The sequence below is a fragment of the Dipteris shenzhenensis genome, chromosome 22 (genome assembly GCF_047967505.1).
Source record: "Dipteris shenzhenensis isolate YYH24624 ecotype China chromosome 22, Dip_SZ_1.0, whole genome shotgun sequence".
Classification (NCBI taxonomy): Eukaryota; Viridiplantae; Streptophyta; class Polypodiopsida; order Gleicheniales; family Dipteridaceae; genus Dipteris; species Dipteris shenzhenensis.
In genome coordinates this window covers 41624476-41643545 of record NC_141617.1, presented here as the reverse complement: position 1 = coordinate 41643545, position 19070 = coordinate 41624476, and the positions used below count along the sequence as shown (strand labels likewise).

The window sequence follows — 19070 nt, the reverse complement described above, 5'->3', positions numbered from 1 at the left end:
AGAGTAATGGAGGGAACTCCTTCCAGAAGAAGACATCATCTGTTCACGTGATTGCAGGAACTAGACTGGGAAACATTGGCAGCGGGCTTATTACATGATACAGTTGAGGATACAGATGTGGTTACTTTTGAGAGGATAGAGGAGCAGTTTGGTCCTGCTGTGCGCCGTATTGTAGAAGGGGAAACCAAGGTAAAATCGATCTTCAATTGGAAGGGTATTGCCTGACTATTATATGGTTAAAGATTGAATCTGTAAATGGTATATTGTTTGTAGGTCTCAAAGCTGGGGAAACTGCAGTGTGCAAGCTCAGAGGTGGTGTCGCATGATGTCAAAGCAGATGACCTCAGGCAAATGTTCCTTGCAATGACTGAGGAGGTATGTTGAGTTGTTTTCCTGACAAATGCCATCACATTGCGATTATAGTTTCTACTATGTGTGTCTGCAAAATGGTTGTGGCCCCAGTAAGATTTTCAGGGCCTCACGCCCTAGTCCTGGCATCTCATGGATTAGTCGATGGTAGATTTGCAAATGATGTTTGGATGCTGAAGTTGTTACTTTGGCAGGGTGCCACAGAGGTAGTACATATTGTCATGTACATGGCATGCACTAGTTTCTAGCATTCATAAGAAGCATGTCATTTATGCATTCATGATGCATGATAAAGTTTGTGGTTTGAATTTTTGAGATGGGATTCTCATAAAGTGAAACTGCCACTTCAATGTATTATTATGAATCCTCCCTGGCTTCCAGGACCTTCTCCCTCTCCCTAGTCTTGGAAGGAATGCATATGCATTTTCTCACATGCATGCACGGTCATGCCTGGTGTAACCAGAAAACGCGTTTCGGGCAGTAGAAACGTGAAGAAACATTTCTGCCCGAAACGTTTCTAAGAAACATGCGAAACGTGGATGTTTTTTTGAAAAATTTTAATATAAAAAATACACTATTTTTATTAATAATTTATATAAAATACACTAATTTGACCACGTTTCTAGGTGTTTCGCCTGTCAGAACCTAGAAACGTTTTTTGTGACACTGGTCATGCCACACACATTTGACATCTATTTCTTCCACTGTGCAGCTCAATTCTATTTTCAGACCACTGCTTGGATATAATATTTTCTGAATTTTGCAGCAGAGAGCCCTTTGTATGGATCCCAAGCATACTTTGTGACATAAATTGTCTCTGGTTTAGGTACGCGTTATTATCGTAAAGCTGGCAGATAGGCTGCACAACATGCGGACATTGATGCACATGCCCCCTCACAAACAGGTATCTGCTGAAGTCTTATTGGATGGAGGATACATGAAGATTCGGATGAAGGATACATGAAGATTCAAGGCATGGCTTAGAAGCTTTAAGCCACATGTCTAAAGGCATATGTGGAGACATATGTTTTCTTCTTTTGGTGATTTGGTATTGTGTTTGCATCTTCTAAACACAATGGTTGCTGAACTGTTGTAATGATTTCTTGTTGTAAGGTATTTTCTTCTTGGTGACCTTTTTTTGCTATCAATTGTGCAGCGCTATATAGCAATGGAGACCCTTAGAGTGTTTGCACCATTGGCAAAGCTGTTGGGAATGTATAAAATAAAGGTAATGCACTGTTTCATTTCTGTCTGTAGCCTTTGCAATACTAGGGCCTTCTAGTCTTGGGAAAAAATTGCGTACATGTGAATCATTTAATGATTGAACTAAAGGGACTTAAATTCTTTGTCCCTATGCATGATAACTATATGCAGAGCTATAGTATGGGCATTGTCTGGACTATCGTGAGATTGAAACTTATGGTTTTCAATCTTATGAGTGACTATCGTGAGATTGAAACTGCACTATGTTGTGTTTTTAGAGGATGAGTTTGGGAATGTTCTTGGATTCATCTAGGTATATGCTTCTGCCGTATTAACAGACATGCAAATTTCACCTTGTGAAGTTTTCGTCCAAGTTGCGGCCTGCTAGTATTGCGATAATTCTTTCTATCTTAAATGGTGCATTGCCCTATCAGCTAGATTTAGATTTAGATGCTCGTTTGGGAGAGACTAAAATGAAATCGTCTAAAACTTCACAAGCAGTTGTAGCTTGAATGAAGAGATTTGGACTACTTTTTGATTAGCCTTCTCCTTTAGTGCTAGCCTTCGTCATGGCTGAGTTTGCCCTTCATCTCCGGAGTGCCGACAGAAACTCAGTACGAAGACTTTGTACTATGGTCTACACCCACTGTTGGTCGCTGATGACGTCAGTGGGGATGTCATAGTAGCTAGTCCCTGCTATGCGTGATGGAGTTTATGGTTTTCAATCTTATGAGTGACTATCGTGAGATTGAAACTGCACTATGTTGTGTTTTTAGAGGATGAGTTTGGGAATGTTCCTGGATTCATCTAGGTATATTGTCTGAACATCTACCTCCACACTTCATAATTTTTAGAAGATATGTTTGCTCGCATTTGTGTTAAGTGGTGTGTTGCCTATCAGCTAGATTATCTAATCATTTTTTTTTCTTAGAGGCTTGTTTGGGAAAGACTAAAATGAAATTGTATTGTAGTTTGAATGAAGAGAATGTAGACTACTTTTTGACTGGACTTCTCCTTTACTGCTAGCCTTTGTCATGGCTGGGTCTGCCCTTCTTCACCTCTGGATTGTCTATAGAAACTCTGTATGAACACCTTTTTGTATAAATGGATTCTCAAGTATGTGTGGGTGTGTAGAGCTGTATGTGCGAGAGCATATGTTTATACTATGGTCTAGACCCACCATTGGACGCTGATGACATCGGTGGGGATAGTAGCTAGTCTGTGCTATGTGTGATGGAGGTTATGGTTTTCAACCTTATGAGTGACTATCATGAGATTGAAACTGCACTATGTGTTGTGTTTTTAGAGGATGAGTTTGGGCATGTTCCTGGATTTATTATAATTTATACGTTTGCTCGCATCTGTGTGGTCTGAAAAGTGACGATTTTTAATTGGACATCAGAAAGAATTTCCAGCATTTTAGGTTATGTAGTATGGCCATGCTTGCTTGTGAGATGAAGAGCTGGAGTTCTTTTCAAAAAAGAAAAAGAAAAAGGAATGTTCTTATTGCAGTCTTAATATTTTAATAATGGGTGTCGTCATGGTAGACACAATTTGGCAAAATTCTTGGTTAGGATTTTAATCTCAAAAGCCATTTGCCATTGTATTCACCTCCATACCTAGCTTTTGTAGGTTTCTCTGCTTCTTTCTGATGTGTCTTGAAACCCAGCAAACTTTGTTTTTTAAACCCTGTTCAAAGGGTGTAACTCTGACCCATGAAAATTTCTTTGCTATCAAGAGATAATAAATATATTGCTTGTGATCTGAGAAAGAACAAATCATATCCACATCGGGTAGTTTGGCTGGCTTTAGGGGCAAGTATGGGCTGCCAACAGCCAGCCTCCATATGGTGCAGAGGGGGCCAGATCTGGGCCACGTCTGCCATCTAGAGCAGCTCAGTGGCAGATTTCTTTTCCAGCATAATCAGGGGGAAATGAGAGGAGGGGGGTGGTAGACTGCCTCCCCACTGTATAACTGGGTCTTCCTGCCCTCATTCCTCATCCCACCCTAACTGCACCAAGGGCATGCATGAGAGGCCCTGAATGTCCTGCTTAGTAGAGAATCCTTCACGTCTTGCTTAGTATATAATCCTTCATGTCCTGCTTAGTAGAGAATCCTTCACGTCCTGCTTAGTAAAGAATCCTTCACTTTTCGATAAGTAGAATGGAGATGGTCATAGGCTTGTGATGGAGTTGTCTTCTTTCCCATCTCATCATGAAGTGAATAGGTAGTTCTTGTTTTGGCAAGTGTAACATCATGAATTTTTTATCAATAATCTTTGCCAATGCAAGGTGAAATGGTCTACAAAAGTTAGTAATGATGTTGTATGCCCCTCCTATGGATATCTATTTAGATGGTTAGGCTTAGGATCATTTCATGGTTACAGTGTACTTGCGGAAGACTTCATGCTGCTCTTGTGTGCTTTGCTTAGTAGGATAGTCATCAGGTAGTTTGGCGCTATGACGCTGCAATGAGGATACCTTGACGAGGCAAGAGGTCGTGGGTTGTGTATCCAATCTCCTACAAATTTAGTACCTCTAGCTTGGCATCTCACATCTTGCAATTGCATTCCGTGTGGACGGGGCCCTCGTTTGTTTGTTGTTGTCGGGGCCCTCGTTTGTCTAGCCACACGAGTCTGTTATTTCTTATGACCCCCAATACAAAGAGCGCAACACATCATTGGTCTGGTAGATCATCACTCCTATTTCATGTTCAGGAACCGCTAGTCAAGTAGTGACACTAGCCTCGGATCCCATAGTACATGGGGAATCTCATTAGTCCTTAGTCTCTACCTCTTACACATTGCTTAACGTGCATAGCTTGAAACCTTAGTGTGAGGGCGGGAGGGAGGGAGGGAGACGTATTAATGTCCGTGGGAGACCTTGCTGGCCTATGGGACAAAGTGCTGGAAAAAAATAGACTCATACAAGCCTCAATGGGCTAGAAAAAGCAAAGGGTGCACTAGGGCCCTTGCTGTATACTAATGTATGCTAGCAAAATCATAATCATAACCAGTCAAGAACAAGCTGGATCAAGTCGATCTCAGAGCTGGGACTTAGAAACCAAAGCCCGGCACAGTGATGGCTCTCTCGTGAGCTGTGAAAATATCTCATATCTGCGTCTGTTGAGCCGTCTCGTGCTATGGCGGGGGGCGCGGTCTCCTCGATCTTTGAACTCTCTGGGCTATGTCCAGGGTGACTCCTAGTCTCTGTCGGTACCCCTGTCGCCCCTGAGGAAAGCTGTGATAGGTCGGACCTCAATAGAATGTGCTCTGGTCACTCTTTGTCTCGCGCGTGATCTCTGCGTCCCTCTCTTAGTGGCATCGTGTCGGCTCTCTCTATGGTCTAGGTTGCCCTCACATTAGCTAGCTCCTCCTCTACTCCACTGTGTCTTGGAGTTGACTCATATGTATAGAAGTCTGTGACATGTCGCTGTGCCAGGTCAGCTCCATGTCCTTTGGTCTAGCCGCCTCTTGCTGCTCTTTGATCCTACGCAGGAGTGTCTCCCTGTGCCGGCGCATCTCCATCAGATAAAACCCAATACAGACTTGGTCATGGAAATGGATCAATCGTGATAAAGGACCGAAGCCACTCCTTTCTAGGTATAGACAGTGTTAGCGTCCCCATATCTCATAATAGGTTGGGCAAATATAGAGAAAATGCTCCTCTGTCTCAATCGCCCCAGCGTACATAGCATGCAAATCCTCTGCTCTCTGGGTGTACTTGCAGCTCTCCCTATCTCAATCCTCAGCTGATGGGACGAAATGTGCATCTGTCCAATGGCAATCCTCAGTGTATGTGAGACTCCTCTGTCCTTGAGGTACTGGGGTTTGATGATGAATCCCTCCTCTGACACTTTCAAGACGCTATAGAACTGGATTTTGGTAGGGAACTCTAGTCCCCTCCCCAAGTTCGAGATGCGTGGAGCTGGAGATCTAACCGTATGATACAGTTGATCTCATTCGGGGGATAGACTCAGGAGACGCGTCCATGCCGTACTGAAAGAGAGGAAGTCCGTCCATTTGGATACCGTGCTTGGCAAGCCAGGTGGATATACGTGCATACCATGTGTCTGCCCCGCTCTCTGCTAGTTGTTTGGATGACTTCAGGGCCAGCCTTGGAAGTCTCCAGTAAGGTAAGTCCCAAACTGTGTGGATGAAAGTCACTGTCTGGAAGATGGCATCAATCTGGAGAGGTGTCATGGCAAACTCTGCTTGTACTATCTTATGTAGGACTAAGGGTTTATACTGAATCATCCTGATTCCCATGATCACTTGTATCTCCTCAAATTTCCTCCACTCTGTCTTCGGGAGATAGAAGGGTGTTGCATGCATGGCAGTTGGCCGCACTAGCGTATCGAAAAGCCAACCCTTCGTTGGTGGATCCTAGAAGTGTGCCTGGAAGCACTGTCGCTCTAGTCGAGCCAAAGCACTTCGTCCCCGTGTGAGTCGTGCTTGGGTTGCATGGGTTATCGTGAAGAGGAGGACTGCTCTCAAATACATGTAGGACTGTACTATCTCGATTGGCTCGCCACGATAAGTGAAGTTGAGTCGGCGGAGCACTGCCCGTAAGGTGTTGAAGACCAGAATCTTGGTCTTCCCAAGGTTGACTGTCATGTCTCTCTCTCTCTCTCTCTCTCTCTCTCTCTCTCTCTCTGCAAAACACCTCTAGGGCCTCCATACGTCTCTGCAACCCTTCCGTTGAAGATGATATAAGGACTATGTCATCAGCATATAGCAATATCTGTATCATGAGGTCTGCCACCAGTAATGATCCCTCGCCTCCTAGGTGGTCGATGAAGGACATGATCTTATCGATGTAAAGTCCGAAGAGAGTCGATGAAAGGGAGGGGCATGACAACGGTTTATAGTTGATCACGATTGACGGGAGTATTTTGTCCCTCTTGGGAGGCCTCTGTACAGCTAGTCGTGTGGAAGGACGAGAGGACCCTTGATCGTGCTGGGATCCCTCATCGTGCTGAGATTCCAGGTCATGCTATGAGATTCAGATGGTGGGGATTACGTTGCTAGGATGGCAACCCTCCTTCACCCCGATTGTGCTCTCGTAGACCACCTTGGGCACGAACTCTCACTCTTACTTACTCATATAGGCTTAGTTCAGCGTCTTTGGAATCTGCATCTCCTGTAGTCTCTTAATCATGCGGGAACGTGGGATTGTCGCAGAGTGAAGATGTGATCTAGTGTAGAGCTCTGCCTCTTGAATCCTGCCTACCCTAGTGCCCGTTGTCCCCATGCCTCTGTATGACTATTGATCTCCCTCTCTATCCATAAATCTTAGCCAATGTGTGGCCAATCATGAGGGTGCAGTAGTTCCCAGTGTCACGTGGGGTCTCCTGCCTTGTGTATCGGTACAATAGTAGTGGTGCTCCAAGCCGGTGGGAAGCCATGGCATAATGCAGGGTGCAAGAATCGGGGCTAAGACCTCTTGCCCATGTGTGGAATGCTCGTAGCTCAGTCCGTAGGCCCTTATGGTCCTGAGCCCTCCGATTGTGTAGCCGGCGGAGCGCAGCCCGTACATTGTGTGTGGTAAATAAGTGATAGGTAGTGAGCTTAGGCATAGAGGACATGTCCGGTGGTGCCTACATCAGGACATCATATAAGGAGCATGCATAAGTGTGCCACACTCCCGGATCAGTGATGGGAATGGGTGGCTTCACTTCTGAAAGAAGTCCCCATCCAGTGGTCGGGTCCCCGTCTCGAAATGATATGATAATCTCATGTGAGGAAGGCCAGTCTCTTGTGGCGTGTTAGCCGCTTCGGAAGATCTGGTGAGCCCCAACTGACCTAGAGCTTGCTCTCGTGTGAGGTGGGCTCGTGCTTCTCTGCACTCGTCGTCAAACCAAGGGTTTTGAGGCATCTTTCCATCTTGGGCCCGTGGATCGGGTCGCAGTGAAGGATTTGGTGGTGGTGTCCTGTACTACTAAAGCAAGTACGTCCGAGGCGTGGGCAAGGTCTATATTATCTTCTAGAAAAGTAGGAAGCTATGTGGCTAAGTGACTCACGTATATGGGTTGAGAGCCCGATCAAAGTGAATCTGGGTACGAGCAAGCGTGGCAGGAACTCTCTTTGTGACTGGCATGGTAACTGAAATATGGAAGGCCAGACAGCTCTGAATGGAGGAGGGTTACTGTGAGATCATGTATCCGCGAAGCAAAAGCTAAAGGGCCCAGTAGGTAGTCCACTGTGCTCTTCCCAACGCCATGTGGGAAACAAGTCAACCCTCCAGATGATGGCAATCTCTGAAGGCCATTGTAGATGATGAGATCATGGACTGCTCCCAACTCAAGTAAAAATCGTCCGTATGCTGTCACATTATTCAGGGCATCTACAGAATGTGTTAGGATCCGGAGCTCTGTTGCATCTAGCTCCAAAACCATGTGGGGATCTCTCTCGTATGCAAAGTCTAGTAGGCCTACTTGTCTATCTCCTGTCCTTGCATTAAGTCCCCCAGAAGGAGGGTGTCTCCTTGTCTGGAGAGCTCTATGATGTCATCATGTATCGTCTCAAATGAGATGTGTCCCTCTATAGTGAGATCATGAGCATATGATGACGTGTCTAGGGGGAAGTAGCATACTACAATGAAGACCGGTCGGGCATCTGGCAGCTGGACTCGTATCCACATATGACGTGCATGCTCCTCTTTTCATACCACAAAGACAAATGTCTCACGTGTGTTTGAAGAGGAGAGCCACTCATCCAGAGCCTCGCACCTCAATCCCTCTCCTTAGTTCTCTGACTCCTTGGTGTAACCTATCACTGTGGGCAACCCTCTCTCTGGGCTCTTATGTGTCTCGGTGTAGAAAACAATGTCTCTATCTGTATATGTCTTTGAAAAGCCGCTTGGATCGGACCAGAGATTGCCATTACAGCTCCATATAGCCATATTGAATTTGCCCTGTGTCTCTGTCTCAGAGGCCCGACACCGTCATGCACTATGTGTATCTCCTCCACCTCTTTCTACCCTTTCTCGAATGTTTCAGCCCAGACTGGAGCCCCCTTGAATTTGGGGTCTTCTGCCGTTGTGTGCGAAGTTCGACCCCCCCCCCCCCCCTTCCCCATTCCCGCCTCCCCAAAAAAGAAAAAGAGAAAGGGAAAAACCTATTTGCTGTGTAGGCGATGTGAGCTGCTGGTGGCACCGACATGTGTGCTGCTCGCGATGATGACCTGTAGAATGCAGCTGCCCCGTGCTGGCGTTGGAGCGTGCTTGTCCCGCTGTCTTTGGAGCGCCCTGTCCCGCGCTAAGGTTGAGGCTGTCTGCGACTCGAAACGGGGGCCGGAGGGGGAGAGGGAGAGAGAAAGAAAGAAAGAAAGTCATATTAACGTCCTCGGTAGGCCTCACGGGCCTATGGGACAAAGTGCAAAATGTCAAAATGACCTACAACATCTGGATAGACCAGAGAGTCGAGTCAGTCCACATGGCATCTCAGCTCGAAATTATTATAGCATAACTACTACATTCCAAATACTACCCTGAAATCGGTCTGAATAACATCAGTTTAAGACTGAGCGAGAGGGAGGGAGAGAGAGAGAGAGAGAGAGAGAGAGAGAGAGAGAGAGAGAGAGAGAGAGCTGCTGGTGGCACCGACCTGTGTGCTGCCGCGAGACGACGACTTGTAGAAGGCAGCCCCCCCGTGCTGTCTTTGGAGCGCCCTGTCCCGTGCTAGCCTTGAGGCTGTCTACGACTCAAAACGAGAGAGAGAGAGAGAGAGAGAGAGAGAGAGAGAGAGAGAGAGAGAGTTTTTTACTTCGTAGGAACAATCCCAAGACGCACAATTAGGCGTATCCGAAGTCGACCACAAAGGATCGAACACACACACACAACGACACGAACCAGAGCCTCAACCACCAAGACCCACGCGGGTTTTAAAAACTTGATGGGGAAGGATGGTTTATATACGGAGAGAGAGAGTTTTTTACTTCGTAGGAACAATCCCAAGACGAGAGAGAGAGAGAGAGAGAGAGAGAGAGAGAGAGAGAGAGGGAGGGAGGGAGTACTTATTTTCAGGGCTGCTAAATGTTGTCCACAATCTAAGTTATCGTGTATACACTAGTGAGGTTATTGGCATTTATGAGGCATGTTGTGGCATGCACACACAAACATCATCAAGGAGGTTTTGAGTGACCCTCCTGAATTGTGTGTGTGAGAGAGAGAGAGAGAGAGAGAGAGAGAGAGAGAGATAGAGAGAGAGAGAGAGATTACTTATTTTCATGGCTGCCAAATGGTGTCCACAATCTAAGTTATCGTGTATACACTATTGAGGCTACTGGCATGTATGAGGCTCATGGTGGCATGCACACACAAACATCATCAAGGAGGTTTTGAGTGACCTTCCTGAAATTTTTATTTAGCCTACATGTATATGTGTTTGAAGACGTTCCAGGAATATTCTTTAGTAGTAACGATTCTTCGATACAGGGGGAAATTCACTGTTCATCTCCTTTTTTGGCTGTAGTCAGAGCTGGAGGATTTGTCATTTATGTACGCACATCCGGAGGACTATGTTCATTTGAAGAAAAGGGTTGACGAGGTCTATAACGAGCATGAAGAAGAAGCTCTGGAGGTAAGATGGTTCATGTTTGCTGGTTTTATGCTGTCTTTGCTATCAAGGAGAATGGATTATATAAGTTGGATATCAAGGTAGTCACAGTGTCAGTACTCAGAAGCTGTAATTAAAATGGTTTGGATACTCTTCTTTTTGAGATAGTAAACACAGTTTCTCAAAGCAGCAAGATTTGTTATTACACAGGCCAGAAGGTTTTTGCTGGAACGAATTGCCGATGATCAATTTCTTAGTTTCATGGCTGTGGATGTAAAAGTGCAGGCGTTATGCAAGGAATTATACAGGTATTCTTATGTTTTAAAAGTACAGGTACCTGTAAGATATGGTTTTACCTGGTCAAAGTATTGATTCAAAATCTTACACACATGGATGATAGCATGTGCAGGCATTTGAGTATGTGTATGCACCTTGTTTATTTCTGTTCTTGTCTTTCTAAACAGCACAATTTATATCTTTACCTAGTGGTCTGTTGTCGATGCTTCCATTGCTATGTGTGGACTACACTTACCCCCCATGAAAAAATTCATGTTCCTGGTGTTTCGGCGTAAACATTGATATTTCCCAAATCAGTTTTCAATTTCTGCCTGTTACGACTTCTTGGTTGCCTTGCTTACTCTTATCAGTCAATTCCTATACTCTTCTGCTAGCATAAACTATTTCACCTTTTTCTAGGACATGAGACTACACAACTGACCATGTGCAACCTCCTCACGTCAACAGCCTGGCCAAAGATCTGGTCAATGTAAGAGCCAGGGTATCATGAGGCCTTGCATCAGAGCATCAGCCAACTGTGCTGCAAACTAAGCATCCATAGAAGCCCTGGGCAGGGGAACACGCTGGGACCAGGCACAACTGGGAGGGAAGCCCATGAAAGGATGGGCACGGCTGAGCATCAACCACGTATTTGCTTCCAACTAGGAAGCCACATGCATTCTTAATCGGGAGGTTAACCAACTCTGTTTGATTGGCTGACTGAAAGTGAGTGAAATTGTTTGCCAAGCAGCACTCGAATATAGCTAGCCAATAATAGTGGGGGGCAGTTTACAGTTTGGTGGTGTCTGTACTTGCATCCTGTATACAGGAGATCCAGAAGCCCCAGGCTTAGGTCAGAGTGCAGCTGAGATGGAGCAGTATGATGGTGCAGATGGCAGGAGCATGAACCTGAGTCAGACAAGAAGCCAAGAGATGGGTCCTGCATCAGAGCATTGTGATTACTAGCAAAGAACCAAAAAGGTTGCCGACTAAACAATCATGCTAGCGTTGTGAGGCTGACTGACAGCTGGCCAACTGGCCAATTGACAGCTGGCCAACTGGCCAACTGGAATGCTTGGCTGGAAAATTTATTTCATAACAGGTGAGAGCATGCCGCAGTTCCGGTCTCTCATCTTCCAAGGTATCTAACAGTCCAGAAACAAAGGCAAGAGGAGAGCTGTTAGGTTAGATATTTTTGGATGTGTAGGTAACCCAGGGTTCAGACAGACGTTATGAGAGAGGAGGTCTTGATGTACATGCAAATTTTGCTGGTGACAAGGATGTGATTAACCAATTATGGTATTATTGCTGTTCTTTTTTGCAAATGTGAGGCTATACATTATATGTACATTGTATGCTTCCTATAGCGATAAGATCTCTTGGGACATTTCTGACAAAGGTGGCTTGATTATGTAGTTTTGTCACATATTGAGAGCTTCCAAGGAACTTACTCTTGTTGAACTTGGACATATTTTCTGTTTTTCAACTTCGGAGACAGTCTTACTATTTTGTCTGTTTTTAAACTTACGACACAGTCTTGTATTGATTTATTTAAGTTCTTGTTTTAAGGAGTGCATTGGTTTCTTTCAGTATTTACAAGAAGCTTTTGGAGACTAAGGGGTCCATAAATGAAATTCGAGATGTTGCTCAGGTTTTTGGATTTCCTCTTTATTTTTGCCAGATTTTAGTTGGCTTGGAAGATGCACTAATGCATGGGTACTTCGTATCGTGTACACTATAATAACCATTTTCTGTGGTTTTAACAGCTCCGGATTATTCTCAAGGCAAAGCCACGAGCAAGGTTGAGGCCCTTGGGCAATTCAGGGCAGGTATTTTTTAAACATGAGCTGTTCTTGTAGATCTCCAGCACTTCTTAGGCTCCTTTCCGTTCTTAAAAGTCAATCCATCTGGATGGAGTCTGATTATTTATGTTTCTAAGGTGTTTACCTGAATTGGAGTGTACAGGTCTGCTACCATGTGCTTGGATTAATTCATCAGATGTGGTCTCCAGTTCCACAAGCGGTATGAAAACCACAATAAGTAAACTTTTATGCATTCCTCTGAATACTCTGGTCTTTTAGGGGGAAAGAATGGGTAAATGTTTGGGCTTCTTTTCTGCAGATGAAAGACTATATTGCTACCCCAAAACCAAATGGATATCAGAGCCTTCATACCAAAGTTCTTCCATTTTTATATGAGAATACTTTTCGCCTTGAGATTCAGGTATTCTTGTGCCTTGTTATCCATAGGCTTTTGGACATGTCTCTTGATGTGCTGTCCTCTTAAAGGATTTATATTTGGTAGATTCGGACAGAGGATATGAATATCTTGGCTGAGCGAGGAATTGCAGCACATTACAATGGGAGAGGTAGTTGCAGGGTCTTGCCAAGTGAGGCTGGTTTCCTGAAGGGTTCCAGCAACTTCATGAATAATGTTGACCTTGCACGCAGGGTAGGCTACCTGATTTATAATTTGATGGCTTCCGTTTGGCATCTTAGTCAAATGTATCAGTCATTATCGTCCTTTAAGATCCATTGACATAATCAGTTCTTTCCATTCCAGGTTAGCTGGCTCAATGCCATCCGGGAATGGCAAGAAGAATTTGTGGGCAATATGACCGCTCGGGAATTTGTTGACACTGTTACTGGGGATCTTCTTGGAAGCCGTGTTTTTGTCTTCACACCAAAGGGAGAGGTATATGAATGTGAGGGCTTATTTTTCTTAGATACATGAAGCAAGTGAATTTGGTCATGTCTGAATAGAATGCTACCTCAATGACCAATGACACCAGCAGATCGGGCAAATATTACAACAAAAGTCTTTTCTTCTGATTTGCCCGCAGATTAAGAACCTGCCTAAAGGTGCAACAGTCATTGATTATGCATACCAAATCCATACAGAGTTGGGCAATAAGATGGTAGCTGCAAAGGTCAGATATTCACGCTTGTACGAGTTTTCTCACGACATAATTTTTAGGCAGCAGGATACCGATTCTTTGGAAGCTACTCACTGCTCTAACTTGCTGCAGGTAAATGGAAATCTGGTTTCTCCAGCCCACGTTTTGGCAAACGCTGAAGTGGTTGAAGTTATAACCTATGATGTAAGTTCTTTCAAGGATCTATTGATAGCATGGAGAATGTTGCAAGTGAATATTACCTAGCATTTTGGCCCCCCTCTCTAGGGGCAATCACTACATCTGTTGTGCACTATCACACCTCCATCCTGAAACAGTTTCTTATTTTCAATGCTTTATCTTCAGCTACTAATTTGAAAATCTAAGCCTCTTGCCTTTCCTCTTTAGGAAGAAGAGTAAAATTATAGCCCTTATGCCAAAATGTGAGGCATTTTGAAGCTCACCTTGGACAGCCTCAAATTGAATGTACAACCTTGAGCTCTAGATGAATGGTCTTTTGTGTCCTTGAAAATATGATAGACCTGGTTGTGTTGCTGCATGCAGATGTCGCCTCCTGCTTTTTCTCTTTAGAAAGAAGAAAAATTATGGCGCTTATGCTTTTAGAAGATATGAGGCATTTTGAAGCTCACCTTTGAATTGCCTCAAATTAAATGTACAACCTTGAGCTCTAGATGTTCTATGTCTTTGAAGACTTGGGTGTGTTGTTAGATGGAGATGCCAAAGTGTTCAAGTCACATTAAATTTGTACCAAATTTGACGGAGAACATTAGGCCATTCGTTAGAAGAGGAAATATCACTGTAGCTTCGACCATTATTTTTCTCATAGAAAAGGCAATCTCACGTTCTTTTCAACTCCAAGGATATTAATACAACACAGCAAAACAATGCAACTTTGTTTGGCAAAACCTTGGCATCAAAGGGTAGTGTTGAACTTGCATAGAACAAGGAACAGCCCTGAATTAAAGATCCAGCAAAAGAAATCGAAATGTCTCCCTTGAACATGAGGCATAAACGCATATATTCCGAGAACCTGACTAGGGGTTGGAGAGGATTCTGACACTAAACTAGAACCACAATAGAATGTTTCACTAAAGGTTGTATAGCTAAGGAATTGTAAAACAGAAATGGTGAGGTCCATCTGGAACTCCAGTTTTTGGGAGTAAGAGAATAAAATTGAGTTGAAACGATGATCTACTCATGCAAAAGGAACAAGGAGAGTGAAGGAAGTGTTGGGTGCGTGGAGAAATGGAGTGGAATGGAATGCAAGAAGGCAAACAACAAACCGAAGCAAAACGAAGTGCTTGCAAATGGATAATGAGAAAGTACGTACTAAGAGGTGGCCAATATAGGCCCCTAATTCAACCATAGGGGTTGACCAAAGAAGTCAACCTAAGGGTTGACTGATCTTAGGTTGACTGATCCTACAAGGCACATACCATGGGTAAGTGCTAAGTAGGCAACCTGGGCCTCATTGCGAATTTGGTAAAGACTGGCCAAAATATCCCATGCATCCTTGGCTGTCTTGCATGACCGAATGTGAGGTATGACCTCCCTCTTGCTATTCATAGCAATCACTGCATGTGCCTATGCAACTCTATGATCTGAATTAATCTGTTTGGGTGTTGGAGGGTCTGCGGTAGGCACTGTGAGAGTAGTGGTAGATGAACTAGAAGTGGTTGTAGTGGCAGTAGTGTCTGTGGTGCAGAGACAGGTCTAGTCTCTGATCCATTTACAATACCTCAAAAGTTGTGTGATACCTAAAATTGGCGCACCAAGTACGACCACATGGGGTAGTTGGTACCATCAAGCTTGTCTTCATGGGCAAGCATTCCAAGACACTGATGGTGAGCCATTACAAAAGAGAATCCCCAAAAGAAAATGACCTGCAAATGTCAAAGCCTCAAGGCTACAATGCAATGAGTTGGCTGCGCCAAAGCTGAATGCAAATCTGCAACTGCCAACCCAAAAATGACAGCAAAAGCTTTGCAAATGTAATAGCCAAGTAGGTTGCTCAAACATCAAGTAAAATGCACAATCTGTCCCAAAAAATGACCTGCAAAAGAAATGTATGTCCAATCAGAGGACACCCTGCAAATAGCTGTCCTGCAAATGACCAGCCGAAATCAAAGGGCAAATGTCTGCAAATCTGTCCAAGGTAAATCTGAGTACAATGTGCCCACAAATGGTGGCTAAATGTTGCTGCAAAGCAACTTCTGGGGCACGAGAGCCAAGTGGAGTGCACAGGAGGCAAAAGCCCAGGAAAATAAAAGGGCAGATGCAAATCAAACCCAAATTTGGCTGTATCAAGAAAAAGTCATTGCAAATAACAGCAAATGTGGCAAAAGCCCCAAATTTTGAGAGGGCAATATGCCAAAAGAGGGCAAATTTGAAAAGCCCCAAATTGTGCTGCAACCTACAAATGTGACTCAATGTGCTGCAATTTCAAGCCAATGTCAATGCTTCTGCACGGGATGTCTGCATAAATCCCCAAAATCTGCCAAAATCAGCTGCTAAGTATAAAAAATGTTTGCAATTTCACTGAAAGTGAGTGTAAAAGCCCCTGCAAATCTGCCAAAAGCCATGTCCTACTACATGTCTTTCTTATTTGTTTAAAGTCATCGTTGCTCATCATGAATTCATAATATTTATTCCATTGTATTTTTTTAAAGTCGTCGATAATTTTTAAAGTATTATATTTGAAATGAGCTCTCCTTTTGAGCAACTTTCTGTAACTATGGGAGAATGACGTACTTTCCTAAATTTGAGCTCATCACTGTCAGCTTTGTGTCACCATTTGTAATGAGCTATCATTGTCTCTATAGTGCAAATTTAACAAAGATTTGGCAATATTCTGCTGTATAATGGGAAATTCAATCTTTTAAAGGCTACCTTCTTCATAGAGGAGATTTGAATGTATGAGCTAGCTCAATCATCAAAAGCTCTGTATTTTGCCTTTTAAATGAATGCTGTACTTGCAAGTCCTATCAACATGCCCTGCATTTTGAGCATGAGCTTGTTCTCTACTAATAACTTGCAGCCATCACATTGTGTGTTCAAAAAATCCCCATTATGCTTATCCACTCGTACCTCGCATTAATAGCTCTTAATTCTAGCTATTTAATTACTGACCAATGTTTCCTGGACTCTGGTCTATTCCAGGGTCTGTCCATGAAGTCAGTTTTTCATCGACACAAACAGTGGTTGCAGTATGCCAGAACACGCAGTGCCCGTCATAAGATCACAAAGGTGTAGGTCACTGATTCACAGAAAGTGCTACTTGTGAATGATCTGCTTCAGAATGAAATGTGGTATGAAAGAATGCTAGGACAAATCTTGTTCTGGACATCATGCTCACTTTTTGTTTTCCTCTTTTTGCAGTTTCTGAGAGACCAAGCTGCTTTGTCTGCAGATGAAATGACTGCAGAGAGTGTGAAGAACTTTGTATATGAGTTGGAAGAAAACGACAAGAAACTACAGGGTGATTGGACAACCGCATTAGTGTCAGAGAGTAGTTCCACCTTAGGTTTTTCTTATCCTAACATGGGTAAAAATAAATATCTGAAATCTTTGGGGTCACCTTCATCAGTTAGTTTTGGGGATATTTTCATGAGAGCAGACCAAGTCAACTCTAGCATCGTCCCACAAGTAAATGGAAAGCACAGCAAGAAAGCTGAAGAGATAGCAGTGAAGTTGCCCGGATATCCAAGTTTGATAAGCAATGGTGCACGTGGCATGCTGGCAAAACCTGCAACGCTTAGTCTTCTTTCCATGCATAGTGAAGTCCTTGCAAGTCTTGAAAAGTGGCAAGTTGGGAGAGTAGCATTATGGCATGGATTGGAAAACAAATCTATTCAATGGTTTAGTGTGCTTTGTGTCGATCGCAAAAGTAAGTTATTGTGTGGTATTAGATCTTTGCATACTGCATCTACAGTGATGATGTCTTTTTAATTTGAAGAGTCATTGACTAATGCTGCATTTGAAGCTGTGATTCACCAAAGGTGCCACAAAAATAGCTGAATTTTGCTTGGATGTTTTGGGGAAATTAATTCAAAGTACCATTTCAGGCATGCTTGCAGAAGTGACAGCAGTGCTTGGTGCAGCTGGCATCATGATATGCGCATGTATGGTGAGTACTTTTGTTTTGAAGTACTTTGACGGATTTTGGAATGTGCTAAAGATGTGTACTTAGGGTGGCTTTCCACAGAGCCATAACGGGCCTAAAGGTGTGCTATTTTTAAGATACCTATTCTACAACTACTTTGCAAAGACACTTCAGGACAATGGCTGAGAACAGTCTTAGGCAAAGACAGTATAGGTCAATAAAAAGTCACTGTGGAGAATGTACTAAACGTGGTGAATTAGGAGACTTTAGGATGCGTTAGGGCTTAGTGGAAAACCACCCTTATTATCATTATTATACCTATATAACGTAATGTCTTCTATGCACTTCATAATTCAATCAAATTGTGCCTTGCATTTTTTAATTCAGGCTGAAACTGATCGGAGCAGAGGACTCGGAACGATGTTATTTCATATTGATAGCAGCACTGAAAACCTTGTATGTACTTGTGTTGTACAGCTCAATGTGTTGTGAATTTGTGAAGGTGTCCTTATCTGATGTGTGTTTTGTTGTCAATTAGACGAACGCTTGTGCAAGTGTGGGCTCCATTGAAGGAGTTATAAGCTGGTCAACTGGCTGCAGTTGGCAAAGACAGCAAGCTACAACACAATATATATAAAGTGAAGTTGAATTTCCAAATGAGAAGGTGTATGCTTTTCTGTATGCAATTTTGTCCTCTGTCACCTTTCAATCATTGTGTAACGCACTGTGTACCCTTGCTGAGGTATTGTGATCTCAATGAAAATATTTCAGCGCCAGTAGTGGTTAACTTCCACCACAGTGAAAGTAGCAGATGAATTCCTGGCGATCTGGATCATTGTAGAGCTTCCCTTTAGTGGATGTACTCCAGGTTGAGCCTGAGTGGATAGTCTGCTCGACACGTCAGATAGCAACGAGAAAGGTTTAAGGTCTATGCTTCCTGAAAAGATTGGTAGCCTTAAATTGGCGTTCCATGTGTAACATAGAGTACAGTGAAGTTCTTCTTGATGTGCATGGAAGAGAAGGTATTTTTTTTGTATATGATTTTTCTAGCATGCCTTCTAACAGGCTGCTTATCATCATATGCTGTAAGAAAGTTTCTTTAATGGTGTGAAAATAAAATATATGATTCGATGCTGCTCAAATTGGTTTTGAGCTCCTTTGATTATTGTATCGAACTATTTCATCTTATTTTTAATGTAGGCAAAGCTGATAAATAGGGAAGGTATGCGTTGGAAATTTTGCCATGCAGTGAAGAAGGTATTTCAGTATAGCATCTTGTTAGTATTGTCCTCCACTGTTAATTAGAAAGGCATGCTTGAGGCCTGGTCTAGTTATTTTGTAAAAAAGGTTCAGCCGGTGGATGACATCGATGATGATACAGTTTGTAGGCCCTGGGGATTCTGTAGTAGTTGATGCATAGCTTATCGTCTGATGGTACATGTATGGAACTGGAGCGTGGTTCTGAGGAGGTAAAGATGTGTGGGGTAGAAGAGGACCAGGAAAGCAATTAACTAAACAACTAAATTATCTGAAAATGTGTAGGTAGCAGAGGAGAATCTATGAAATAACAATGTTACTGTTTTCAAATCAAAGGAAAGATGGTAGTCCATTTTATATGTTTATTTGATTTATCACATGGTCTGGATGAGG

At 43.4% G+C, this 19070-nt stretch overlaps 1 protein-coding gene across 3 annotated transcripts in view; it reads left to right on the top strand.

Annotated features, from left to right (window-relative positions):
* RSH1 (RELA/SPOT homolog 1) overlaps positions 1–18551 on the top strand; it is a 53338-nt gene extending 34787 nt beyond the window's left edge. Inside the window, exons 6-25 of one of the 3 annotated variants that reach the window (XM_087393155.1) lie at positions 58–189; positions 274–375; positions 1196–1273; positions 1526–1597; positions 10045–10152; positions 10339–10436; positions 11995–12055; positions 12171–12233; positions 12370–12426; positions 12526–12627; positions 12709–12855; positions 12967–13098; positions 13247–13333; positions 13433–13504; positions 16478–16564; positions 16697–17204; positions 17383–17444; positions 17808–17876; positions 17959–18084; positions 18192–18551. In XM_087393155.1, the coding sequence (XP_087249281.1) occupies positions 58–189; positions 274–375; positions 1196–1273; positions 1526–1597; positions 10045–10152; positions 10339–10436; positions 11995–12055; positions 12171–12233; positions 12370–12426; positions 12526–12627; positions 12709–12855; positions 12967–13098; positions 13247–13333; positions 13433–13504; positions 16478–16564; positions 16697–17204; positions 17383–17444; positions 17808–17876; positions 17959–18057 (2136 nt within the window). In that variant the 3' untranslated portion in view covers positions 18058–18084; positions 18192–18551. Of the gene's footprint in view, positions 1–57; positions 190–273; positions 376–1195; positions 1274–1525; positions 1598–10044; positions 10153–10338; positions 10437–11994; positions 12056–12170; positions 12234–12369; positions 12427–12525; positions 12628–12708; positions 12856–12966; positions 13099–13246; positions 13334–13432; positions 13505–16477; positions 16565–16696; positions 17205–17382; positions 17445–17807; positions 17877–17958 lie in introns of all 3 variants that reach the window. The other 2 variants (XM_087393156.1, XM_087393154.1) reach the window with 2 other exon arrangements.
* Positions 18552–19070: the final 519 nt, after the last annotated feature.